This window comes from Scylla paramamosain, chromosome 16 (genome assembly GCF_035594125.1).
Source record: "Scylla paramamosain isolate STU-SP2022 chromosome 16, ASM3559412v1, whole genome shotgun sequence".
NCBI classification, from domain to species: domain Eukaryota; kingdom Metazoa; phylum Arthropoda; class Malacostraca; order Decapoda; family Portunidae; genus Scylla; species Scylla paramamosain.
Window position 1 is genome coordinate 722044 of NC_087166.1, and position 19113 is coordinate 741156.

General features: G+C 35.9%; 2 protein-coding genes across 19 annotated transcripts in view; one reads left to right on the plus strand and one right to left on the minus strand.

The window, feature by feature from the left end:
* The window catches only part of LOC135107870 (intersectin-2-like), a 94627-nt gene extending 82553 nt beyond the window's left edge, over nucleotides 1–12074 (plus strand). For 17 of the 18 annotated variants that reach the window (XM_064018194.1, XM_064018193.1, XM_064018197.1 and 14 more), the window contains 3 exons: nucleotides 2563–2643; nucleotides 5579–5749; nucleotides 5891–12074. In XM_064018194.1, the coding sequence (XP_063874264.1) occupies nucleotides 2563–2643; nucleotides 5579–5749; nucleotides 5891–6048 (410 nt within the window). In that variant the 3' untranslated portion in view covers nucleotides 6049–12074. Of the gene's footprint in view, nucleotides 1–2562; nucleotides 2644–4222; nucleotides 4298–5578; nucleotides 5750–5890 lie in introns of all 18 variants that reach the window. The other variant, XM_064018196.1, reaches the window with a different exon arrangement.
* A 2835-nt stretch (nucleotides 12075–14909) lies between these two features.
* On the minus strand, nucleotides 14910–18837 carry LOC135107874 (pre-mRNA-splicing factor 38A-like). The gene is made up of 7 exons (XM_064018220.1): nucleotides 18514–18837; nucleotides 18109–18268; nucleotides 17541–17753; nucleotides 17060–17215; nucleotides 16620–16703; nucleotides 16011–16411; nucleotides 14910–15823 (listed from the first exon to the last, which is right to left on the minus strand). The coding sequence occupies exons 1-7, from the start codon at nucleotides 18641–18643 to the stop codon at nucleotides 15579–15581; spliced, it is 1389 nt and encodes a 462-aa protein (XP_063874290.1). The 5' UTR covers nucleotides 18644–18837; the 3' UTR covers nucleotides 14910–15578.
* Between the last annotated feature and the right edge of the window lie 276 nt (nucleotides 18838–19113).

Here is a 19113-nt window from a genome sequence, read left to right on the forward strand (position 1 = left end):
ATTCCTCCTTAACCAGTTTTCTCCTGTTCTTGTTCTTCCCTCTGCCTAATTAAGTTTCTTTGCCTATTTGCAAAATCCTGCTGTTTGTTTCAAGATCATTGGCAAAGTATCCATAACAGGTACAGTTCACACAATGTAGTATCCCTGCCCTCATTATAGTCATTGCAAAGTTACCTCCTGCAGGAATTGCATCCCATGATTTTTACGAGACAGATGGCCATTGTAGCGTACTGTAAATATGTGTTAGCATCTTAGTATTGGTAAACTTGTTCTATATAATTCAACCAAGTGGAGTGATATATTTCCATCACATTTATTATGTTGCTACCATGGTAATTATATAGGAACTAGATTCACCAGTCAAAAATATCCATGTGCCTATTGGAATAGCTCTCTTACCAAACCCACTCTTTGTCACATTAACATTACCATTCCTCTCAGCCACAATCTGGTCAATGCAAAGGCACTCTGTTACTATAATTGGTGAAGTTGACACACTTTCCCATCATAACTTTTGTTCAGATAAGTCCCTAACTTTAGTTATGGCCATTCCTAAAGCATATAGGGTTTAAGGAAAAGTGAAATGAAAGAGTGAACTTTTTGTTAATTTATATGTGGGTTTTTTTTTTTTTTTTTTTTTTTTTTTTTTTTCATTTATAGATATGTATATATGTGTACCTATAATTTTCACACTTCCTTTGTTCTACTTGTAATATGGCTGTCTTAGTAGAAATACTGATTAGATCAATACTGAAGAGCAAAATTTAATATATTTGTCTTTTGAACACCCAAAAGAGGCTGGCTAATGCTTGCAAAACAAACAAAGAGGACGAGACAAGTGGAGGGAAAAAAATAGTTAAAAAAATAAAGATCCTTTAGTTTTGAGGCATTTTACTGCCATTCTTTATGTAGAAGGACTCCATGTTGTTAGAAAGCAGAATAATAGAAAGAGTGACCTGTTCAAGTGCTGATAGGATTAATAGTCAGTATTTTTGTGTATACTAAGAGCACAAGAGGGAAAACCCATGCAACTAACAAGTTCACAAATGTATAAAAAATACACACATATAAAAGTACATCAGCCATTTGCAAATTTAAATTAATAATAATAATGCAAAAAGAAAAAGAATAAGAAATATGGCAGTACCTTTGTACCTGTGTCTCTGTGAGAAAAATAATGTAAAGCTTGGGAAAGAAGATGGTATTTTTCACAGGGAATGGGACCATTGATAATGTTGAGATCAACAAATAGAAAGTAGAAGGATTTCTTATATCACTGAAACTAAAGGAAAAGTAGAGAAGACATGATGAAAGGAGACAACAAGCTTTCAGCCCTTCATTGCCCACAGGGCTCTCTGGGAATGTTTCATAACCATGAGACAGATTTCTGTCTGCTTACTTGAATGTACTGTACTGAAGTTATCAATCTGTTAATTTCCATTAAAAACAAAACAAAACAAAACAAAAAAATAAATAAATAAATATACGTATATAATTTGTGTGCATATATATATATATATATATATATATATATATATATATATATATATATATATATACATATATATATATGGCAATGCTTGAGCTATTTGCATGCACTTATTAGTCTCTGTTAATTTCAAGGAAAAAGAATTCATATAAGAGTGGGCTGGAGTTGAATCATATATCCTTTAAATGGCCAAAGTGAATCCCATGAGTTGACCCGAGATAGGGAGGGAGTGCTGCAAAAGACAGTTGCACTCTGAGCCAGCTTGTCTTAAGAAACATTTACTTTTATGAATAATGTTTTATCATCTAGCTGATTTAGATGTTCACTTGCAAGTGTTTCCATGGGTACCAGTTAGCTTTTTTCCTGTATAAAAAATGCATATATGCATCAGTAGATTTATAACTGATCACATGATCAGTATTGCTGAGAAGAAATTATAGCTTTCCTGTTGTGTTAGTGGCTTTAATAGATTTGCTTGATTCTTTTAGAAACCCTACATTTATTGAATGGAACTTTAGAGGTATAAGGATAAATGCATATATTCTATGGGATAAAATGTAATAAAATTCTTGGTTAATGAGAGAGAAGGAGAGAGAGAGAGAGAGAGAGAGAGAGAGAGAGAGAGAGAGAGAGAGAGAGAGAGAGAGAGAGAGAGAGGCCATACTTTGTTTTAAGTATACTATTATCTTACATTAGACCAAAGAACACACATGCATAAACAGCTATACTCCACCAACACTATCAACTAGCTGAGCTGTAGGGCCTTCACTGATCACTAGGCAGACTGAAATATGCACACTGTTTCTCCTTCCTCCTCTTCCTCCTTCTCTGTCAGCATTTAATCATTCTCTCTCTCTCTCTCTCTCTCTCTCTCTCTCTCTCTCTCTCTCTCTCTCTCTCTCTCTCTCTCTCTCTCTCTCTCTCTCTCTCTCTCTCTCTCTCTCTCTCTCTCTGTGCCCTCATTGTCAGGATTCCATATTTTTGTTGATGTGAAACTGTGGTGTGTATGGAATATTTGTCCTTAAATAGCTGCTTGCCATATTAAATCAATCTTCTTGTTTGTATATTTTAAGAAGAGAAAGACAGGAACATAATGGGCCGAGTGTTAGTCACCGTCATGGCAGGAGTCTCCCTGAGTGAAAAACATTGTGAGGGTAAGAAGTTATAATCTTATGTCTGCCAGCATGCCCCTGTCTCCCCCTCATGTAGTGATCCAGATGGTTAAGATGTATCACCAGGATGAGCACTAGAGCAGGGAGAGCTGCTAGCACTAATTGGTGTATATGTTTAGCCAAGATGTATGCATGACTGTACATGCAGATATCATAATGCTAAGTACTCACAATACATATACTTGCTTTCTGCTGCAATACTGATATCTTCCATGCAGTGCTATCTTTCTACACATTTATCATAATGCTTGTATGTTTTGTCATACTTCTTGCGAGTATTAGTTGCACAAACCATACAAATAAATTCAAAATTACTTACTTGTTCAGTATATGGATAAAATGGTAGTCATAAATTGCTCTCATTCTTTGATTCATTGTAAGTAGTCACTGAAAGAATGAGTACAGTATCTACTTTGCCATTCCTGTCATTTCATATAGACGGAGTGCCTCACCAGCTTCCTGATTGTAGTTTTTCCTTGCTTCTGCTCACAAAGAAGAGTTCAGATGCAGACTTGTACTTTGTATTGATGATACTGGACAAAGAAAGGAGGAGTATTATTGGTTTGACATTTTTCAGCAATGATTCACAGTGCTTTACTTTTATAAAACATAAATTATCTTGTTTTTAATGTAATGCTTCACTTCAAAATTATGTTAAAATCTTTGTTCATGTGAGTTTCAAGCCACATGTCGAAGCTCACTTCTGTGGTCTACTTTGCATCATAAAGATGTGTAATCCTCCTAAAAATAAATAAGTAAATAAGTGAAAGAATAGATAAATGAATAGGTGAAATAAATGGATATATAAATAAAAATTGTCAAACTGTATATGGTTTAATTAATACTGCTTGATGTATGAAAAACGTTTTTTTACCTAATAATGATCGACTAATGAGTCTTTAACAATCTTCAGTGTTTTTCAGTGTACTGCACCTATACATCTGCTGTCCTATCTTCCAAGAGCATCTTGAGAGTGACCATGGCATAATGATTTCTTTCTAAACATCTTTTTTGTATTTATTTTCTGTTGTGTTCACCTAGACCATGAATGTTCTATATACATAGCATGATCAGATATCACTTCTTTAAGTAGATGTGTTGTATTCTTGATTGTGCAAATAATTCTACAATTTTTCCACCCTCCTGGAAATAACAGAAACGTGAGCACAGCTGCACTGTATGAGTCACTAACATTCCAGTAAAACCAAATTCTGGAAAACAGAAGTCTGGGAATTTGAGGGCTATGTGTAGTATTTTGATTTAGCATATTTGGTGAATGTTACCAGAATTTTTCTTTATTTACCTTCTGGAAAAAAAACGTAATGAATGCACACATGTATTAAATTATTCAGAAGTTATCCATCATAGTATATTCTTATTTTGTACTTCAATATATCCTAAGACTTCTGTCAAGAAATTTCTTCTCTTTCAGTAATCTTTTTTTAGGGAATTTTCTCTTCCACTAATCCTGAATGGCTTGGTTTTTAATGCATAACATTAGTACACATTCCTCAGAGCAGTCTGTCTCTCCCACCATACTAACCTGCATGCTATCCCATAGTTCGAGAGAAACGACCTCAAGGAGTGCTACGCATGCACATACTCAGTGGAGCTAAGCTTGATTCCTGGGGCAAAGGTACTATGAATGACAGAGGAAGGTTCTCAACCATACATGTATCAGATCATAACTTTCTTCAGCTAGATGCTTCATGTTGCATTGAAAAGTTAATTTTCACATATATTGCTAATGTTGATATTGTTAAGACTCCTAATTGTTGCCATTTAATTATGTTTAGTGAATATCAAGAATATTCAACTAACTGCTAGAGTAGAGGTCAGTCCTTACTTCAAAAGATATTATACAATAGACTTTTCATTGTTCTCTGCTGATGTTATGCTTTAGAGACTTTTTTTCATTGTTCTCTGCTGTAAAGTAAAGCTCCCATATCCTAAATTACTCATGATGACAAAATATTAGCTAATTGATCAACACTCTTGAAAAACAGAAGTGGCATGAGACACTTTGCCAAACTGTAGCCTTCCTTGTTTTTAGACATTGCATGTTTTGTAAATTCTTTATCTTATCCATTGACACAGTGAATAGTTAACAGAATGTTTTGCATCCTTACTCATTATTCCTATGCCTAAAACAGATGTCTAATGCAAATTGTCTTGATACTCAATAGTTTCTTTATCATATATGAGCAAGTTTTTTCTTTCTTTTTATATATTTAATAGCATTTGAGATATAAATATTCCTTTTTCTCCAATTCTCTAACTTAATAAATTATTTAATTTTAAATTTTCATTGAACTGGAACCAGAGAAACAACTCAAATACAATATCAAAGGGAAAAAAAAAATGAATTTGTTTTGTAAGCAGATGCATGATAGTCATGACCATGGTGTGGAAAAATGCTTGGAGATTTTGAGATCCTTTTTCTAGGAGGAAAATCAAATGTGTCTTATACACTTGAGAGTTGAGTGGTTCTTTTAGTATTTGGGAGATTTATTCTTGTTGATTGAGAAATTCCTCAAGGACGTTCCTACTTGATACTGTTTGCATATAATTAAATGACAATCATTCTTATTCTCTCAATAAGTAATTTGTTAAACATGTTGTAAAAATTGTATTTGAGTTGGAGAAGTATTGCTTTAATATCAAAACCAAAAAATGTCAAAATTCATGCATGTGAAAACTTATAAAAATTGTAAAAGACATGATTTTTAAGAAAGTTTTAAGGAACTAATATGCATTCCATCTTAAATGTTAGCTTCAGTTAATACATTTATTTTAGAATGACTTATTCCTGAAATACAGATGATATATTATTAGGGATTTTGCTGTCAATAAAAGTATTGTACTGTTAATTGCCATTCTGAATGAAGCAAGAATGACATGAATATTGTTCACCCAGGTACTCTCCAGTCATTCTGTGAGGTTAGCCTGGGTTCTCAGGTTCAGCGGACAAGCATTGCAACATCACCTCATCCAAAATGGGACTCCACCATGCAGTTCCTTGTTAAATCTCTTTCAGAGGATGTGTTGTGCATCACAGTTTATGAGAAAGGTTACTTCAAACCAAATGGTGGGTCTTCTTTAACAATAATATAGAGTTGTAAATTTGTATTAAAAGCATTATGTACTGCTAATATGTTGATCAGTAATCTCAGTACACTTCAAAATAGCACTGTCGACTTGCTGAGTAACTTTTAAAACTTATTTTCAGAATTTCTTGGCCGAACAGAAATCAAGATTCACCAGGTGCACGAGGAGTCACGCCACCAGCCCGGTGCTCAGCCACAAGTCTACAAACTTGCCCTGCAGGAAGCAAAAACGGGTGAGGTTATTTTGAAAATTTCTCTTCAACTTTTTGATCAGTCATAGCAGATGTAATGTTGAATTTGTGAATAATGTTTAACATGTACAAAACACTAAGTTCTTACTTGCACAAATGTACACTTTAGTTGAACATTTTTGCTACAAAACTTCTTTATTAGTGACTCTCTCTCTCTCTCTCTCTCTCTCTCTCTCTCTCTCTCTCTCTCTCTCTCTCTCTCTCTCTCTCTCTCTCTCTCTCTCTCTCTCTCTCTCTCTCTCTCTCTCTCTCTCTCTCTCTCTCACACACGCACACACACACACACACGTTACATTTTTAATTAAAATATTACCAAGTGTATGTGTCATGTATGTCAGTCTTGTCAGTCTTGGTTTCCCATGGTTAGGCCAAAGTGTGTTCTTGTACATCAGCTGTTTTTTCATATGCATATTGTATTGGTTCTTTGTTTATTACAAAATTCCAATAATATGCATGATGCTGTGAATAATCAAGTGTTAGGTAATCTTCATAATTTCGCCATGTGATGTGAAAAAATATATTGACTTCAGATTTGATTTCCTTAACACAGAATTATGCAGGCACTGTAAACAAAACATTTGCCAATTCGTGGCATTCCATACAAGGAACATTTCTTTCCTGTTATGCCAGTGGTGCAACTTACCATTATGCATTTTTATTTTTTAAAGGTGCACATACTTAATGTTCTTCATCTTAAATTGTACAAATGAAATATGATATTTATAAGATTAAAATCTGACAGGAAAGTAAACAATAAGTGAAGTAGATGTGTGTTCTACTTCACACAAAGTTCCTTTCTATTGCACTCAGGTATATGGTTCATGTGGTGACTGATTGTGGTGCAGCCTAATAAAATGTGTGTCTGATAAGTGAGTTAATATCAAACTTCATGGATGTAGCTGAGCACACCAAGGGAGACACTATATATGTCTGACATACTTATATTGAGGTAATCATTTCAAAATAATTTTCCCTGTTTGTACTTTTAACATTTAACAAGGAGAGATGTTTGACGATCCAGCACCAAATTCAAACCTAATGAATGTGCTGCTTACCAGCATGTGGAATGTACCTGCTTTAATGGGTAACATTCCTCATTTGGATAAAGTGGTTTACTAAATAATGCCACATAATGGTAGATCAAGCAAAATAATATGGCTATGTTTTCATTTTCACTGGAATGTCCTTGAAATCCAGTTAACCTGTCACTAAAAGCATTAACCATTTTGAGAATGTATATGAGCTTATTGTTTTAAAGATGAAAATTATTCAGGCTTTGTAAATGAACAACCCTCATAATGTGAAAATAGTACTGTATGTGCTGTAAATAATCTGATCACCGAATTCACCCTTATTTTCTGGGACTACATAAATCATCCAAGTATGTAAGAGGATTGGTTATTGTTGTTCTCCAAGAAAATAAAGGTAAACAAAAAACATTTATTTGAAAGATCACACATACATATAAAAAAAATGTGTGTGCGGGATGGTAATGAGTGAAGAGCGATGGTATTTGCATGAGTAGAGAGACTTCCTGAACAGTCTCACAAGAAGTTCTCCCACATGTTCTGATCAAGAATAATATTTTAGATTTTTAACTGTTTCACTCCTTATAGTCTTGAGATACAGACTGCCAGGCTAGGTTTTAGGCACATTTTGCCAATTTTTCAAGTAGATGGGATTTCAAAGCAGGGGTGAGCATGAAAAATTAATTATTTGCCTTTTTCATTCTTCAGTTTTCCAGTTGCTTTCACCATGTCCTCCCTTCCAATGTCTTATTCATGCATTCTCCTGCCAGAGACCATCACTCTCATACATGTATTGATTGCCTATCAAAATATTTCATCCATCTTCATTTCATGGTCTCTATTTCTCTTAACATAACTTCCATCTGCATCTTTCCCCTTATTCTCTTTGCTTGTGATGTATATTTTTATTCTTCATTGTTTCTCATCCTTACAATGAAGCCTTTTATCCTGCTCCCACTTGTCTTCCAAAACCTGCATTAGCTTTCCTGTTACTCCTGTGCCATTTACTTCATTTCTTTTTTTTAAGTTTTAGACATATATTCCTGTTTTCTGGCTTTTATTCTGGTAGTTTCTTTACATATTTTTCTAGTATTCTTTCTTTAAAAAATGTACACAAGACATTGCATTTTTAAATTCTTATGAAAATTATAAGCCACTGATGTGAAACATGAAAGTGATCAGATTTTATTTACAGCATTAAGAGTTTCAAACACTACAGATGTTTCCATTGTATGTATGCGTCCAATGACAATCTATGAGCTCCTTTCTTGTTGGAAGCTAACTTGTGCATTCACTGTTAATGTGTCTGGTTTACAATAAAAACTCAGTGATACAAATGTCAATCTTGTGTGACAGCAGTTTTGGAGGTGTTTTTATACTCCTCTTCTGAAATGCCCTAAGTCATAGAAAGGGGGCAGTTTAGGCATATATGTTTGATTATGAATGAAGCACTGATTTTTCTTGTGCTTCCATACTCTATCCATAATGTGTAGATACTATTGCTTCCCCTTGTGTTGTTTCATTTGTTAAATAATCAAAATGCATTTTCTACACACTCCTCCCATCTCTTCCTTGGTACTTACAAGAATTCCATGCTCTCTCTTCATTGTTATAGTCTTTTAATTTCCTTCCAAAACAATTTATTCTCTTTGAATTTTTCACTTGGCTTCCTATCAAACTCTTCATCTATTCTTCTTTTACTTTTCTCTTATCAGCTCCTTCACTTCTCTATTCCAAGGCTTACACTGTTATCTTTCATTTAAATTTCTTCTTGCATATTTTTTGTGACATTTTCTTAAATGCTCTCATCTTTTCTTTATCTTTATTATAAAACAACAAAGTGATGTGCAGCAATGATAACATGTGATTGTGTGTTATTAAGGGAATGTGGAGCATTGCATTGTAAGTCTCCTTTTTTTTGGCCAGCACATGTGTGAGTGGCAGTGGTGATCATTCAGATAATGGTTGCCAAACTTATGTTCATATTCCATCTTTGTGAATCTAGCAGAGCGAGACCTTTACCCCTGCCTGCCTTTCCCTCCTGCCCATTCTTCCCTTATTTCAAGTTTATTCACCTGCCCATCCTCATTCATCCAAAGGCCCAGTGGTCCCTTCTTCTCCTGATCCTTGTTATATTACTTTCACTGGGAGAAAGAAAAGAAAACATGTATTCATAATTCTAATAGATGTAAAATAGTACTGCACAAAATAGGTTCATAAACCGTGCTGGGTGATCACCAAGGTCATTGATGGCGAGGGAATCAGATGTCCCTTGATTGATACATACACTAGTTGACTGGTAGCTGCACTGTCATGTTATCTGTTAACACAGCATATTTTCACAAACTGATCAAAGGTTGTTACTTAATAAATATCTTGCTGTTTAAGGTGTTTGTAGACTATAGCTCACAAGATGCTGTAATAGTGAATGGGTCATGTCAAGCTTCCTTCTCATTTGCCAGCACTACTGTAAGTTGATTGATTCATAGTATGTCACAGCAGTACAAAGTCAAGACATATGCAATCTCATCTATTGACTAAGTTACAAGTAAATAATTCTAAACTTGCATCCTGATGTGTCAAGGAAGTCTTAAAAGGAGCATATTATTTATATTTTTCATCCTATGGTTTTACAGTCATAGCTGAAAGATACATCACAAACATATCATTACATGTAGGGTTAATTCTTTGTAGTTTTAAGTTAATAATGTAGTTCTAAGCCACACAGTAAGCATATCAACATGTATGAAGTATGTAAATTCTAAGTCTCCTTAATACCATGAGATATATTACTGATAAGTTTTGCCAGTCCTGCATCTCCTTGCCTGACTGAGGCTCCACACTTGTGAGCAATGAACAGTGCTGTATTTTTTGTTGCCCAAACCTCTTACTTAAAAAAGAAAAAAAAAGAAAAATTGTCGAACAGCACACCACTGAAATAAATACATATAATAAATTCATCCTTGATGGTGCTGTTTAGATAATTTGCAAGGCAGACATCATTTCAGTATATTGGTAACCAATAAAGTTTTCATGTCAGGAGTGTAAGTGTAGGTTTATTCATTATTTGACTTAAAATCCATATAATTTATTTTGAAGTAATTTATTTTCAAGTAAAAGGTACTAAATTATTTCTAATCAACTTATGTATTATTATTGTCATCATTATTATTATTATTATTATTATTATTATTATTATTATTATTATTATTATTATGATTATTATTATTATTATTATTATTTGTGAAACTTCATTATGTGTTTTGAATGCCAAACACCATGTTTACATTGGCCATTGTGAGTTATCTGAAGATGACCAGGCTGGCTGGTGAAGAACTGGTTATTTGAAACATCTTTGACAAATGCTCTAGTTTTTAGGCTCCTCTTCCAGATTTTCTTCTCTTCTCTAGTGTATAAGTATACACTGGCAGTGCACATTTCACTGCCAAGCATTTAACATGCTTTTCTAGTCATTCTTATCCTTCGTCATCAAATGGTCACCCCAGTGTAGTCTACCTGTTCTTATCACTTCCATGATGCGTTCACTTGGAGAGAGTCTTTCACTTACCCATAGTAGCTTAGTGAAAGTAAGGCAGTGCACATTGCAGACACTAATCATATCACCAGGGTAGCAAGAGCATCACTGGGTAACAAGAGCATCACTATGCTGCACAGAATAATAACTTGTATCCATCTTTGACCCCATTCTTAAGATTCCCAGTGTATGTACACTGCAAGTAAAATAATTGACATGACTCTTGTGCCTATCACACAATTCCACTGGGCATGGAATTGCTATACTGCACAGTGAATGAATTTACAACCTATAAACTTTGTCACAGCACATGGTTAGACACTGTTTTCTCTAACACTTAATCATAGTTGATACTTACATTTTTCTATGCCAGTACATTCTATCTCCTTACATTTTTCTATGTCAGTACATTCTATCTCCTTAAAAAAAAAAAATGAACTTTTTTTTTTTTACCTGCAAGCAGTCTTAAATCCTTTTAATTCAACAACTTTCAAAGCAGTTTTCTCCCTAAGTCACAGTAAGTACCTATTCATAATTATGAAGAATAAATGGTTTGCTGCATCCCAGTATTACCAAGTTATTTATTCATACTGATTCTTGAACCAGTTATAATTTCAGTATTGAAGCTACTCATCTCAAAACTTTCTCATTAGCCTCTTTACTACCCAATAGGCAGACCTTCTCTAAGTCAGCAAACACAGGTGACCAGTAATGCATTATTTTAACCTCTGGTACAAAAGCAGACAGTGTCTAGTTTCTGATACTATGGAGCTTGAAGCTCCATAGTTTAGATACATCACCTTACTCTTTGTACACATTTTTAGTTACATATTTCAACAGTTTTCCAGGATTACACTTTCTTTAACACTTAGGTTCATCAAATGTGTACATCAGATCCGCTGCCACTCTTACATCTATATAATTAAAAAAGAGCTCTCTGTATCTTAGCAGTTATTGCATAGATATTACCAATCTTATTAATTCCCTTTATATATTTCTTCCTTTACCAGACAACTTTCTATACTTGGAAGTGAGCTATCAACTAGAGCTGTTGTATGCAAGTTGGCTTTGTAAGACTTTTTTCTTCCTGAGAACTGTAGGTTGTAAATATCTTTTTATTTTACTGTATTGAAAGTTTTTGAACATTTTAATTAATGTTTTATGTGAAGAACTATGTTTGTTTACATTGCCCCATCATAGTCAGTTATTTTGTTAATTTCTTATAAAATATATTAATTAAAAATTACTGCAATATTGTAGATTATCAGACATGTACACTGTGTTTACTACACTGAACTATGCTGACAATTATTACTTTTCAGGTATTTGAGAGTATATTATTTATTTAATTAGCACCAAGGTTACAAGATGTGGATAACCATATCGAAGGCTGTTGTAAGAATAACAAAGTTTGGTAGGAGGCCAATTACTTTACAATTACTGGGCAATGTATTTTGTTGCACAAGAATAAAGACAATCTACTTTGTACAAAGTTATTTAAATGCAAAACTGCACCTTATTTCCTTGAATATCTCAGATAACACAAAAAAGCAAAGCACCATGCTAAGGAAAAAGAGTATTGTAGTGCATCATATACAGCTAAAAGATCTTATAGGGACTGAGTCACCACCCAGTAATCTGATGTCAATATGTAGTAAATTTTGTTATGTATTTATTGTATTTCATAATAGTGAAATGCATGTTGAAAATAATTTTCTCTGCCATGTATATATTTCATAAAATTTATTGTAATGCATGTGTTTGTTTACAGTTATTGGTGTGCTTGTATACACACCACTATTTCTTATCCTCCTTCAGTGCCATATCAACATTTTTTATTTATTTATTTATTTTTTTTATTTTTTTTATTTTATTTTATTTTTTTTTTGTAGACAAGTTATGTGCTTTATGGATCAACATTCTTCAAGTGATAGCAGCTTGACAAGTGTACCTTGTCCGGCAACAGGCAACTCATATATATATATATATATATATATATATATATATATATATATATATATATATATATATATATATATATATATATATATATATATATATATATATATATAATTTTTTTTTTTATTATTTATTTATTTATTTATTTATTTTTTTATTTTTTTTTATGTAGGAAGGACACTGGCCAAGGGCAACAAAAATACAATAAAAAAAATATGCCCACTGAAATGCCAGTCCCATAAAAGGGTCAAAGCAGTGGTCAAAAATTGATGAATAAGTGTCTTGAAACCTCCCTCTTGAAGGAATTCAAGTCATAGGAAGGTGGAAATACAGAAGCAGGCAGGGAGTTCCAGAGTTAACCAGAGAAAGGGATGAATGATTGAGAATACTGGTTAACTCTTGCGTTAGAGAGGTGGACAGAATAGGGGTGAGAGAAAGAAGAAAGTCTTGTGCAGCAAGGTCGTGGAAGGAGGGGAGGCATGCAATTAGTAAGATCAGAAGAGCAGTTAGCATGAAAATAGCAGTAGAAGACAGCTAGATATACAACATTACGGCAGTGAGAGAGAGGCTGAAGACAGTCAGTTAGAGGAGAGGAGTTGAGACTAAAAGCTTTTGATTCCACCCTGTCTAGAAGAGCAGTATGAGTGGAACCCCCCCCCAGACATGTGAGGCATACTCCATACATGGAAGGATAAGGCCCTTGTACAGAGTTAGCAGCTGGGGGGGTGAGAAAAACTGGCAGAGACGTCTCAGAACGCCTAACTTCATAGAAGCTGTTTTAGCTAGAGATGATGTTCAGTGTAGAAGAGAGGGACAGTTGAGTGTCATTGAAGAAGAGAGGATAGTTGTCTGGAAGGTTGTGTCAAGTTGATAGATGGAGGAATTCAGTTTTTGAGGCATTGAACAATACCAAGTTTGCTCTGCCCCAATCAGAAATTTTAGAAAGATCAGAAGTCAAGCGTTCTGTGGCTTCCCTGCGTGAAATGTTTATCTCCTGAAGGGTTGGACGTCTATGAAAAGACTTGAAAAAGTGCATAGTGGTATCATCAGCGTAGGAGTGGATAGGACAAGAAGTTTGGTCTAGATCATTAATGAATAATAAGAAGAGAGTGGGTGACAGGACAGAACCCTGAGGAACACCACTGTTAATAGATTTAGGAGAAGAACAGTGACTGTCTACCACAGCAGCAATAGAACAGTCAGAAAGGAAACTTGAGATGAAGTTACAGAGAGAAGGATAGAAACTGTAGGAGGGTAGTTTGGAAATCGAAGCTTTGTGCCAGACTCTATCAAAAGCTTTTGATATGTCCAAGGCAACAGCAAAAGTTTCACCAAAATCTCTAAAAGAGGATGACCAAGACTCAGTAAGGAAAGCCAGAAGATCACCAGTAGAGCGGCCTTGACGGAACCCATACTGGTGATCAGATATATATATATATATATATATATATATATATATATATATATATATATATATATATATATATATATATATATATATATATATATATATATATAAGCAGAGTTTACAAGTTTTGCTTTAAGTTGGAAAGTGGTAGTAATTTCTTGTACATGTTTTTTTCACTCCCTCAGCATTTCCTCAACCACTCCCATCTATTATTCTTTTCCTTCATTCTTCTTCAGTTCCACCACTTTCTTACGTGTAATATTTTCAAGGATCCCTCTGTTTACATTCTTTCATTTATTATTTATCATTTCAGTAATTCTTATATTCTTATATCCCTTAATTCTTCAACCCCAAACCTTTTTCTCTTCATTCTAACTGCACCTTAAAACTTCCATTATCCACTCATTTTCATTAGTACAACATAATGGTAACATCTCGGAAATAAATCTACGTTTCAGAGCATGCACCTGTAAGTGTTGCATAAACTATGTTGGGGTAAGAAGGCAGTAGTGATAACAGCAGCAGCAGCATTAGTGGTAGTAAGTTGAAAAGTGGTAATAATGATAAGTAGTATTGATAGTATAAGTAGTGGTGGTAATAAAAATAGTAAGAGTACTAATGGTAGTGTTAGTGACAGTAGTTGTGGTGGTAGCAATGGTGGTGGTGACAGTGCGGTTATCAGACCTTGCTGCCATAATAAAACAGACCTCAGGTCTGTTTTATTATGGAAGTTGACCTGCAAGCTGGCAACACTGAAGAAATACTGGAGATCAAAGAATCCTTGGGTTTAAGGGATTTGAGATTGAAACATTTGAAAATCCTTTGAATAAGAACATGGAGGAAGAAAACAGAAGAGCAAAGGACTGAAGAGGGAGTCTGGCCAGTAATCCAGCGACTGCATCACACACATCAGATCCATTCAACAATATCCTGAATGTTCAAAAGGTATATATAATCTTATTTCATTCTTTTACAATTTATTATCTTTTGTACATTGAATTGTCGATATAAAGTGAGACTGGTACTTATAATACATGAAAATGCCTTGGAAATCATGGCTCACTGATAGCACTGGATCACCCACACTACATTAAGTATTACCCCATTGTTTTATTTATGCACTTATCACCATTTCACCTCTCACTGTACTTTCAGAGTCCCAGTAAGCCGAGTGGTTTTCCTCTTGAGACTGTAGAATCTCTAACCACATTAATTCATTCATTATGTTTTCCACTAAATGAAAACATAATGCAGGATATAGAACATTTTTCTTGTGCACTTGAAGGAAAGTAATTTTGGCTTCATCAACCGCACTAAATTTAAGACAAAGGCTTTCCTGAATCTTCGTAATTGTTGTCAGCTGCCCATCCATTCCGGCTCACTCCAGCAAAATCTCTTCATCTATCAGTAATCAGATTTGGACAGGCAAGCGAATACATAAAAAATCAAATAAATAAATAAAATATAATAAAAATATAAAAATATAATAAATAAAAAAAAATCTGTGGTACCAAAGGAAGTGCTTGCAGTTTTTGCCTTCTGCAACAACCTAGTAATTACTGGGGATGTAGTTTTCTGTACAAAAGTCTCACTGAGGAAGTAAAAACTAAGAAAGAACTTAATACTCTTTTATGGCTGAAGAGGTGGCATGCCCAGCTTGGCCCTGAGAGCATTGGCCTCTGCTATCTCCAAGTCTTCTCTACTCATGTTTTCACGTTTGCTGCGGCCACTGCGGTGGTGCTTCTCCTTGCGGTCCCCTCGGTCACGGTCACGGTCTCGTTCCCTGTTGCGTTCTTTCCCGTGGTCTCTCTCTAGCCGTTCTGGGTGGCGGTGATCCCCGCGCCCACGCTCCCGATGATGGTGTGGGTGGTGGCCTGCAGTATTTCATTTACTTATTTGCGTACCATGACCAACTTTACTGATTGGAATCCCAAATCAAATATAACCACAATCTTATCTATTTAAATAGTAATGCCATGAACAGTAATACTACCATTTTCTTCTGTTGTTTACAGACCAAATATAACTGACACAGAAACAGATACCACCACCACCACTCACCTGGCGACCTTGATCTTGAGCGGTGACGCCTCTCTCTTGATCTACTTCTGTGCCTCTTCCTCTCCCTCTCCATGCCTCTGTCCCGATCCATGCCTCTTTCTCTATCCATTCCCCGCTCCCTGTCCATCCCCCTGCCATGGTCCATTCGATCCCTCTCCATCCCTCTCCCATAGTCCATTCTCTCCTTCTCCATTCCTCTACCATGCTCCATTCTGTCTCTTTCCATCCCTCTACCGTGGTCCATTCTGTCCCTGTCCATTCCTCTCCCATAATCCATCCTCTCTCTTTCCATTCCCCTGCCATGGTCCATTCTGTCTCTCTCCATTCCTCTGTCCCTGTCCATCCCCCTGTCCCGCTCCATTCCCCGTTCTCTCTCACGGGAACGACTTCTGCTGCGATGCCTGAAAACAGAATATTTGTTACTCAATGGGATGGAAAGTATTGTAATGTATTCCTTGATCTTGCTTAGTAGATGTCAAGCTGTTTGCCCATTTTGAGAATGGATGTGATAAAATTTAGTAAAAAAAATGTGACAAATGTCTGTTAAATGCATAAGAAAAATGTAAGACAGTACAACTAAGGGGCAGCTGCATGCTGTCTGCTACATACCTCTTTTCCCTCTCCCTTTCATTCCTAGTATCTCTCTGAGGAGAACGTCTGGAAGGAGAGTGTCCTCTGCCATGCCTCTCCTCCCTGAAAGTAAAGAGTTGCTAAATGAGGTGATATGTTGTACAGAAGAACATAGGATGTGTGAAGTCCTGACAAAGAATCTGAAAAAGCAAAGAGTTTGACTTGCAAGCTGCACAAAATTGTGTAATCTGGTCAACTCACACCAAGTTACCAAGACTGATCAATATCCACAAGATGTCTAGTATAACAATGGCTATGTTTGTCTGTAATTCTAATATTTTCATAAGACAACCACTACATTAAATACTTTGCTTCATTTCCTTTCACCCTCCATGTACACTCAGGTAGGGAACCCACTATTTTCTATACCACATTCCCCCAACCCAAAGAATCTTCCAATATGAGGACACCATACTGACCGTGGAGTGGGGCGTGTAGGGTCGGATGCATCATTTCTGGGCCGTGGTGGTGGCAGTGGCATCTCCTCCTCGTCACTCTCACTCTCAAGGTCATCTAAGTCATCCTCAAGGAGGGAAACTCGTCCATCAAGTTCATTGTTGGCTTCATGCACCCACCTGAGAGGTGGATTTGTTTAGTCTTGGCTCTTCTACTGTGGTCGTTCCTATGTGAGGGAGCCACAGCCCTCAAGGAGCTCTTATCATTAATGAAAGACACATGGTAAAATTGTGAGAATTGAATAATGCAAGCAGTAAAGATTAAATGTCATAGTAATGTGTTCAAACGTTATGAAGATTTATTTCTTATGAAGTAGGTCAAATAAAACATTCTTCACAATGAGACCAAAGTTGTGAACGTTTACTACAGTGCTACATATTAAGGAAACATCACAAGCTATCAAGTCATTATAGGAGCAGATTCATGAAAATAGTTCACACCAACCTTTTCTGAATTCTTGGCATGATGATGTCACAAAATCTTTCTTCCCTGAGAAGTAAATCAATGAATTCATCCATGTGAGAGAGCTGATACTGGCCAGAACGGTCCATGAAGCGAAGTTTTCTATAGTCGTTGAGTAAAGGCTCCAAGTACTTGTAGCAGTCCAGGGAGCTGTACACCAACCTCAGGTAAAAGGCTCCCAAGGCACGCACATACCTGATGAAAGTCACTCAAATTAACTGAGATAAAGTGTTTACATTCATATACTTATTTCTATTCAAATACAACTCATTGTAGCTACAGTAATTGAATGGGTAAAGCACACCAGGTTAAGCTGGTTCTGATGTGGTGAAAATAATAAGTTTTTCTGTGTAGGTCTGTGATTGAAATCGAAGAATAAATATGAGAGGAAGACCAACAATAAAACTGATAAACTGAATGGATGAATAGAGCATGAGAGAGAGAGAGAGAGAGAGGGGGGGGGGGGGGAGGTTTTGTGTAAAGAAGGAACACCAGAACAAGGAATAAGTCATTTACAAAACAATCTACATACAGAGAGTGGGTGACTTACTTAAATTCATCCTGCTTGATAAACTCAATGATGATGTCCTTCTCTGGCTGGATCTGGAGCATCTTGAGCACCAAACAAAGGAAAGGAGTGGGCTTGATGTTGCCGCCATACACACCGCCAATGGACCGCAGTGCCATGGCCTTGTCCACCAGTAGTTCCGCTGTAACAGAATAAACCATGTACCATGCATTTTATGATGATGTTCTCATGAAACACAGAGAGAGAGAGAGAGAGAGAGAGAGAGAGAGAGAGAGAGAGAGAGAGAGAGAGAGAGAGAGAGAGAGAGAGAGAGAGAGAGAGAGAGAGAGAGAGAGAGAGAGAGAGAGAGTCTTTAATTTCATAAAGCCAGGCGGGGCGCAGGTGAGGGCCGGTCTGGGGGCATGACAGGCGTGGATCATTACTGACCTGACAGGGCGAAGCATTCCTCCTTCCAGTAGCGGGAGTCGTAAATCCTGGTTCTTATAATCTTCTCCACCAGGTACTGAGGGTTGGTGCCGTGGACAGAGTTGGCGTCTTTCACTGTGCGGTTGGCCATGGTGGTGTTGGCGGTGTATTACTGGTGTAAGGAGCACACGGGAGCTAGAACGAGATTCCTCAATACTATAAGGTTATTCTCTCCCCGTCTCGTGTAGTCCACATGTTAAATTATCTTTCTCTGTGATGTAATAACTTGTCGTGGCAAGCGGTGAAGTAAACAGCCCAATGTTTGGGTTTGCTCAGCAAGACTGCAGGTGACTATCGGGGTGCGCACGTCATGATGCACAAGACAAGTGTTACAGGTTTTCTACTTCTGCAATATTTGTGATGTACCGTATTTTAATTCTGGAGCCTTTTTTTTTATCATTGAATTCTGGTTTTGCCAATATTCCTTAGACCCGAAATACTGAGATGCCGAATCACGTATAAAAGAAAATTGTATATATATATATATATATATATATATATATATATATATATATATATATATATATATATATATATATATATATATATATATATATATAT

Excerpts from the sequence above, each read along its gene's own strand:
- LOC135107874 (XM_064018220.1), bottom strand. The coding sequence starts at position 18,643 with ATGGCCAACCGCACAGTGAAAGACGCCAACTCTGTCCACGGCACCAAC. Across the intron at positions 17,216-17,540 it reads ATGCCAAGAATTCAGAAAAG|GTGGGTGCATGAAGCCAACA; the intron begins GTTGGTGTGAAC and ends TCCACCTCTCAG. Across the intron at positions 15,824-16,010 it reads CTCAAGATCAAGGTCGCCAG|GCCACCACCCACACCATCAT; the intron begins GTGAGTGGTGGT and ends GAAATACTGCAG.